This window comes from Cystoisospora suis (genome assembly GCF_002600585.1).
Source record: "Cystoisospora suis strain Wien I chromosome Unknown contig_7753, whole genome shotgun sequence".
NCBI lineage: Eukaryota > Apicomplexa > Conoidasida > Eucoccidiorida > Sarcocystidae > Cystoisospora > Cystoisospora suis.
The window spans coordinates 901-9,458 of record NW_027160538.1 but is presented as its reverse complement, the minus strand read 5'-3'; the positions used below and the strand labels follow the sequence as shown (position 1 = coordinate 9,458).

The 8,558-nt window shown below is 42.5% G+C and overlaps 1 protein-coding gene across 1 annotated transcript in view; it reads right to left on the bottom strand.

Annotated features, from left to right (window-relative positions):
* CSUI_010556 (aig2 family protein) overlaps window positions 1–6,032 on the bottom strand; it is a gene marked incomplete at its 3' end in the record, with an annotated part of 6,152 nt that extends 120 nt beyond the window's left edge. Inside the window, exons 1-2 of the mRNA XM_068070659.1 lie at window positions 1,221–6,032; window positions 1–492 (exon numbers count right to left, since the gene is read on the bottom strand). The exon at window positions 1–492 is cut by the window's left edge and continues 120 nt beyond it. Coding sequence (XP_067917365.1) covers window positions 1–492; window positions 1,221–3,407 — 2,679 coding nt within the window. The remainder of the gene's footprint in view (window positions 493–1,220) is intronic.
* Between the last annotated feature and the right edge of the window lie 2,526 nt (window positions 6,033–8,558).

Genomic DNA, 8,558 nt, shown 5'->3' with positions numbered 1-8,558 from the left:
CCGAGTCAACAGAGTAGATACACTCCGTGAAAGAGAACTTAAATCTTTCTTTTTCACCATTCCTTGACAAGAGCTCTTGTCTGAGGTCGTTCTTCTTTCGCAATCATCCCTCTTCTTCTCCATCTTCTTCTCTCTATCTCCTTCCTGTTCTTTTTCCTCTTCACTCTTCGTCTTTTGGCGTAAGAAAGAAACGTCTCTCTCAGAACCTGATACACCCCTCGGCAATGACGAGTCGCTCTCTTCTATCTCTCGCTTTTCTCTCTCGTCCTCTTCTCCCTTCTTCTCTTTCTTTTCTTCTTCTTCTTTTTCGCTAGCTCTCCTCCCCGATTCTTCCTGACTCTCCTTATTTAAATCAGCCAGATTAACATGTCTGTAGAGAAGAGGCTGTTCTCTCTTCAGTCTCTCCATGTGGTCCGAATGAACGTTGAAATACACGTATGCAAACACCTCGGAAGGAGGCAAGCTTCCCTCCGGAGCCGTCTCCTTTATAACCTAGACCACAGAGAGAAAAAAGAAATGAAAGAAGAAAGAAAAGAAAGAATGAAAGAAAGAAAGGAAAAGAAGAGATTTTCGGAGACAGAAAGAGAAGAAACATGAAGATGAGAAGAGAAAGAAAAGAAGAAAAAGACATGCTCTGCTGAACTACCACAACAGCAGAGAAAAAGAATTCCTATCTCTGCTCATATAGGGTCACATAGGAAAATATATAGTCAATATAGACATATCAATATATATATACATCCCTCTTTTTCTCTCTCTCACTCTCTCTATATGGATAGAGACATCTGTCTCTCTGTCTGTCTCCCTGCCATCCTCTCTTCTTGCTTGTCTACGAAGATCTCTCGCTCTCTGAATCTATCGATAAGCACCTACCTACACACGGCCCGATAGGAAGAGAGACTTCTTCCACTAGAGAAGCACAAGAACGCCCCGACTAGATAATGTATTACAAGAGAGAAGAGAAAGAAATAAGAAAGAAGAGACAAGAAAGCACGAGAAAAACGGAGAGAGAGAGAAAGAAATCCATACATGCGACAAATCAACCAATCTCCCCTATACACTCAAGCCACTACGAGAGAAACCCTTTATTTCTCCTGTTCTTTCTCTCGTGTCCTTCTTCTCCTTTTTTCTTCCTGTCCCCTTAATACATGAATCTATCTATTTCTCTCTCTCTCTCTGTCTGTCTGTGCGTGAAGAGAGTCTCCCTTACGCATGCATACCTGTAGATGAAGCAGACGTCTGCGATAGTGGTTTGGTACCCTCTCAAACTCGTCGAGAGCTTTGAGGACAGGTGTAGATACAGCGTAAATTTCTCCTCGTACATTTTCACCGAAGCCGCATGCATCTAACAGACAGGGTCGATTGCGCTGTTCAGAATCGATGAAGAGAGGATAGCGATCTTTCGTAATTCCGTCAAATAAATATACCGCCGAGAGCACCCTCCCATGTCCCCCAGGGGAGCCTCTACAATCCCTCAAAACGAAAGCAGAAGACTCTTTCTCTACAGAGGAAGAAGAAGGAAATATTTCATTGATAAGACTTGAAGAAGAGGATGGAGAGAGAAGAGAAGAAGAGGGAGACACATCATTACCGCGACAGAAAGACTTGCTCTTCTCTTCCTTCTTCTGATCCTCTTCTTCTTTGATAGGAGAGCTCCTACTCGATCTATAGGCAAGAGAGGTGTGTGTGTGATGGCTTGTCCTTGTGCTTTCTTGAAATCTTTTATCTCTTTGCTGCTGCATGCGGGTGGTGCATGCACCTAGGGCTGACTGAGACGCTCCTACGGAAGAAGAAGAAGAGGAGGAGGAGGGAGGATCGCTGCCCTCCAATGAAGAGAAACCGAAGAAGAGAGAAGACGATGAGGGATGGAACAGGGGGGTGTCTCTACTTTTAATTTTCTCTTCTTCTTTTGGTATCTTTCTAAGATGTGTGAAACGATGGAGCTTCTTTAAGTCATCTTGACAGCATACTCCTGGAAAGACAGAAATCCCTGGATTGAAAGAAACAAGAGAAGAAGAAGATGAAGAAGAAGAAGTAAGAATGACACGGCCCTCCTCTTTGCATGAAGCATCCTTCTCATTACGCCCCTGTTCTCCTTCTTCTCTATGATCGCCATCTTCTTCATTCTCTTCTCTCTTTTTCTTCTTTTCCACCATGTCTTCCTTCATCCTTTCCTCCCTCTCGAGAAGATTTCTCTCTCGTTCTTCTTTTTCCAGAGCTTCTCGAGCTATGCGGACGAAAATGGAGTGGTTAGGCATGCCTCGCTTCAGCGTCCCGTACACAAAGATTAAATGATGCCTACACACCTCCTGAGAAAGGAGGAGAGAAGGAGAGGAAGAAGAGACAGACAGTGACGAAGAAAAGGTGGAAGAAGATGAAGTGGAGGTGGAAGATGTGACATCTGCTTTGGGATATCTTTGATCGATCTTCTTCTTGGAAAAGTTAACGATTCTTATCTCTTCTCTTTCTCCCTTAGAATGTTCTTCTTCCTCCTCTTCTATCTTCTTCTTCTTCTCTTCCTCTTCTTCGCCATCTCTTCTTCTTTCAGTGAAAGGTAGAGATGTCTCTTCTCCATCTTCTCTTTCCTCTTCTTCTTCCTCGAGTTGCAGGAGATGGAGAGAAGAAGGGGAAGGAAAACAAGACGCCAACACTCTCTCTCCAGAGAGAATCGAACTTGTATCTGACGAAGAAGATGAAGAGGAAGAAGAAGAAGGACACGTGCTGACCGTTTCACTGAGGTGTCTATCGTCCAGAGCATCCCGATGGTGATGGGGAGAGGAAGAAGAAGAGGAGGTCGTCGATTCTTCTTTCCCATCGTTGAAAAAGTGAATGAAAGACGAACTTTTCTTTGGTAGAGAGGAGGAGGAACGAGAGAAGATCTCCGATTCGTATCGAGATTGCTCTGTAGAGATATGCGCATCTAATAGAGAAGAGGAAGACGAAGGAAAGTTCTCTCTCGGCTTCTCTTCTTCATCTTCCACCTTCTCTTCCACCTCCCCTGGGTCGTGACTCTTATCTCTTTCAGTCGAACTTAGTATCGACTGTTTCTTCTTCTCCATTTTCTTCTTTTGCTTCTCTTTCATGAGAAGACTTTCTTCTTCCATCTCCTTCTCCTCTTCGCCCGCGTCCAGACGTTGGTGACGGTGAGAGAGAGAGGGAGAATCGATTGTCGTCAGATCATCGACCTCGTCTGGAAAAATCTTCTTCTTCTTCGCCTCTTCTCCACTGTGATGGAGAATCTTGTCATGTCCGGAGAGAGAAGAAAAGAAGCAACGCTCCTTCCTTTTCTCGAGATCCTCTCCTAAGGTGGCTACTCCTACTGGCAATGAGGAAAGTGCTTCTTCTTCTTCCTTCGTCGCCATGGTGCATAGGTTCTCTCTTTGGAGAAATAGAGATATGTCTACCATCTACAAGTTAAGAAGAGGAGAACTCTATCAACGCTCTCCTTTCTCTCTTTCTTTCTTTCTTTCTCTCTCAACTTAGGATAGGTCTCTCTCGTAGCCCTCCTTTATGTCTCTATCCTATACTATTCCCAGCCACGTATACGGGCATACACAGAGAGAGCAAAGAGATACCTATACATGTAGATACACCTGATTCGTGTATCGTCTCTCTGTCTATCTTTCAGGAAGAATGAGAGAAGAAGAGAAGAACGGAGTGAAGGAAAGCAGTGACCCAGTGAGAGGAAAATATCTGACTTAAAATCTCCTTCTTCTTCTCTCAACAGTGGAAAGAAAGAAAGATCGAGAAATTCAAAGAGAGTGATAAGGGAGAAAAGAACAGACGGAAAGAATCCCAGGAGTAGATGAAAGTAGCATGGAAAATCTCCGCCTGTCTCGTGGAATATAGAAAGAAGAGAGGGAGAAAGGGCCTCTCTCTCTTACGTCAAAGAAATCTTTAAATAAATAGATGGATGGATCGATGTATTGTATGAACTCCAATCGTGTCAGTGAGAAAGAGAAGGAGAGGAACTTTCTCTTGTTGCTCTCTCTTCTCTGGATTCAAAGAATGAAGAAAAAAAACTCTCGACCATTCATTAAGTCACTTACGAAGCCTATTATCTCTCTGTCTATCTTTAATCTATCTATCTATCTTTGATCTATCTGTCGTGTGTATGTCTATTTCTATCTGAATCTAGAGATCTCTCTATCTATGGTACAAAGACGGGTAAGAGAAAGAAAGAAAAAGTTGCAAAGAGAATCCCGTCTTTCTTCTTTTTCTTTCTTTCCTCTTTCTTCCATGAAAGGTGTGCAACAGAAGATAGAAGAAGAGAAAGAAAAGAAGAAGTAAACAAGCCACGCGAAGGAGATGAAGAGGGACAGAAAGAAGAAGAGAACTTAATGAAAAAAGAAAGAAACGAGAAGAAGAAATCTGACCTGACGCTTCTTCTTCCTCTTCCTCTGGTCCTCCATAGTCACCCCCGATGGGTCGTTGCATACAAACAAAGAACTAGAAAGGAATGACGAGAATGGAGAATCCAAAGACGAAAGAAAGAAGGAGATGATAAGAGATTGAACTAGGGAAGATGAAAGAGAAGGCAGAGAAGAAAATCTGGGGGGACAGTTGTCCTTATTGTGAAATTTTTCTTCTTCTTCGAATGGGATGAAATCTCACGCCTCCTCTTGTGGAAGAAAATCGCCATGAGTAACACAAAGAAGAAAAGAGAAAAAGCGAGAGAGAGCTTTAACACCTGACGACGACAAAACATTGTCCTCTCTCCCCTCTCTCTTTTCTCTCGTTCTTTCTTTCTTTCGATCGATCGCACTTTCTCTTTCTTTCTATGTTCCATCAAATCTCTCTATGAACCTGTCTCTTAAGCTATGTCTCTGGTATAATTCTTTTCTTTCTTTCTTTCTTTCTCAGAGATTTCTTCTCGTGCGTGGAGGAAGCACACTCGTTACTCTTCAAAACGAGACCTAGAGAAGAAAAAGAAAGAAAGAAAGAAAAAGACAGGGAGACTCGGCAGCCTCTGTAATCGCAAACAGGTAGCTCTCATACAAATGTCTACGCCGCCGCGATACCTTCCCTCCCCTCTTTCTTTCTTTCTTTTGAGAAATGCCAATGTTTCCAAGACAGCCAGATGAAAGAAGAGACCGAGACAACGTGAAGCGAAAAAAGAAGAAAAGGAAAGAAAGAAATCCAGCAGAAAGAAAGAAAGAAAATCATGACGGAAATTTCAGTCGTCGAACGACAAAGAAGGAAGGGAAAAAAGCGTGGTGGCGAAAGAAATTTTCAACGGCAATGATCAGGAGAAATTCTCCTTCTTCTTCTTATTTACAAATATCGAGCTTTCTTTCTTTCTCTTTCTTTATGTCTAATCCATGAAGAAAGAGGAAAAGAAAGAAAGAATGACTGAATGAATGAGCGGGACAGAAGGAAAAGAGGAAGCAATTTGCGTGGTAAAGGTTATTATACAAAACAGACAGAGAACCGCGACAAAAGGGAAATCTCCTTTTTCGTTCTTCTTCTCACTACGAAAAGAAAAGAAAAGAAAGAAAAAGAAGAAAAAAGAAGAAAAAAGAGGACAAAAAGAGGCCCTAGTCCGTCACCAAAAGAATAGAATGAGTCAGTCAGTCCGTCAGTCAGTGAATAAAGGAAGGAGATTCTACTTCCAGTCATACCAAGAGGAGGAAGAAGAAAAGATCACCCCCCCTAGTACAACAATTACTACTATTAATGCATTTAGAGCTCTTCTTTGGCCCCCCACCACTTATTCATTCATTCCTTTGCTCCTCCTCAAGCTCTTTCATTCCCCAGTCTTTTTCTCTCTCTTTCTATCTCTCTTTCTATCAGAAGTTGGACGTTCTTTCTTTTCGGCGAGTCACCCAAATCTCTTCTTCCTTTACCATTCTTAGATTCGAGATTCTTCTTTCATTCATTGATTGAAAAAGACCCATGAGAAGCAATGAACAGAGAGAGCAGTAAACACAAAGCCCCGTTGAAAGAAAGAGAGAGAAAGATAGAAAGAAAGAAAGAAAAAGAGAAGTGTCACGGCCTCCTCTTGAGTGGAGTGGTCAAAAATGTCTCGCTCGACAGCAATCTGAGGGAGAAAGAAAAACTTTCAAGAAGAAAGAAGCGATGAACGAGGAAGGAGGAAAGATAAGAAAGAAGAAGAAGGGAAAGAGAGAAAGGTGAAGAGAAAGATGGAGTGAAAAGACAAGCCAGGGAAAGGGGATATGTAAGATAAGAAGAAGATGAGAAGACGATTCAATTCAAAAAGAAGAAAGAGACAGGGAGAGAGAGACGGATTAGAAGAGAAGAGAAATGAACGTGAGAGAGACGGCAAACATGATGAGCCATCCCAAAAAGAGAGAAGAAAGCGAAGATCATTCAAAAAGGTTCTTCTCTTCTTTTCTTCTTCTTCTTCTTCCTCTTTTTCTTTATCCATTCATCATCCTAACGTTCTCTTCCTTTTGATCTTGCGACAACTCTAGTCAAACGAGGCGCTCTATCCTCTTTCTCTTCCTGTCGCTTAGTCTTTCGTGATCTTTCTTTACCATGTATATCTAGAGTATCTTACTTTAGCATATGTATCTACTGCATCTTACTTGCCTCTGCTTCTTATCTCTATCGCCCATTCTATCTCTTTCTTTTCCTCGAATCGTCGCCATATCTTCTCCTCTTGTCTTTTAACTCTCCCTTCCTTGCAACTTCGAAGAAAGAGAAACACGCGCGCCCGCTCTTCATGCCTGCTTCTCGCCTACGATTCCTGAGGTAGCGACTACTACTGCTACTGCTACTTCTCTTTTCTTCTCCTATCTAAAAGAAATGCCTACTACTCTCTTGTCTCCTTCTCACTTGGAATGCCCTCTATTCTCTTCCTACTGCTGTGGCTAGTCAGGTCTGCCCCTCTTCTTCTTCTTCTCGGGTTGACATGATAAGCATAAGAATTAGGAGTTTATCCCATACGGCTGCTCATCGGCCTGGGCCTCCTTTAAAATCGTTCTTCTCGCCCCAATGAAATTACTCCTCCTCCCCCTTCTGGGGTGTCTTGAACTAGCTAGGGTAGCTAGTGACTTCGTTGTTTGAGGGGGTTGCGGCGGTCATCTTCTTCTATCAAAACTGCTAAGAAGGACTGAAGAGAAAAGGGAGAACACACACACACCGCTACTGCTACGGATGCTCAAAAAACTCGGGAAGACGGAGACAAGAACATAGGAAAGAAAAAGAAAGAGAGAAATAGAGAGAGAGTAGGAGAGAGATAGAGAGATACATAGAAAGAGAGAGAGAGACTCCTGTTGTCTCCTCTCTCCTACGTCCCCTGCTGAAAGTGAAGAGAAAGCGAGAGAAACAGAGAGGAGAAGCACGCAAACAGAGACAAGAAAAACGAGATTAGAGAAGATGAACGAATGAAGGGAGATACACGAATCTTCTGGTTAAGAAAGACCCTCTTTCTATCATCGCTTACTTCTTATCTTGGCTACTACCTGAAAAGACTAGGAAGTAAAAGACTGGGCTAGAGGGAGCACCCCTCATGAAGCCCCTGTGTAGACAGGCAGATAGAAGCTTCCATATTCTTTATCTATCTTTAATCTATCTTTCACCGATCTATCTCGATCGCATCTATGTACCGCAGACTCACATATCTGCTTCTATATCTATCCGCCGATCGTTAATGTATGATTCCATCTGTATCACTGTGTATTTCTATAGCCATCCCTATGTAGCTATCAGCCAAGGCTTCTCTCTATCTCTCTCTGTACAGATAGAGACGTGAGTTGTCTATGATGGAGTTTTGCACCTGTCCTCTCTGCGTCTGCGGTCTCCTCTGAAGTGTATGTGAGTTCTATATCGCTGTCGAGATCTCTTCTACTCGCCTTCTTTCATTCATACTTTTCTCTTCTCTTTTTCTTTCTCCTTCTCTTTCTCTTCTTGCTAAACTCTTCTTAGCTCTCTGAAAGAATGGAAGAGATCTAAGAAGACATACACCAAGCGAGACAAAGAGAAAGAATCCTATTGCATAACGTACTTCTCCTTACCGTAGAAGAAAGAGCTCGCCTTATGGAAGATTCTCTATGCGTTCATCGACGTAGAAGGGAAGCCCCCCTCTTCCCCTGCATCACAATCGACGTAGATGAATCGATGAACGAAAAACCGAATCGATGATGAAGACCCAGGAAGAGATACAAAGGAAGAGAATCGATCCATGGGTGCATGCAAAGAGAAAAAGAGAAAGACAAGGGAAAGAAAGGAAAGGGAGAGAAAGGGGGGAAGGAACGGGATAGAGACACCCTCAGGAGTACCTAGATGTAAGAATGATAGACAAGACAGAAATATGAAAAGACGTAAAGATAGAGATAAGAATATAGTGATGAAAAGATACAGTCTAGGTTCTCATGAAAACGCTTCGTTCTTTCTCTTTCTTCCCTTTTCAAGAAGAGATGGATGGCAACTAGAGGGAAAGTCTCACACAGACTCCTTTCTTCTGTCTTTCACCGTGCAAACTTTCTCTCTGTCTTCATATTTCTCTAAAGATAAAACGGATACTATTCCAAACCTCATGATGAAGAGCACTTGATCAAATCCATACACACATTCTCGTTCTTTCTTTCTTTCTT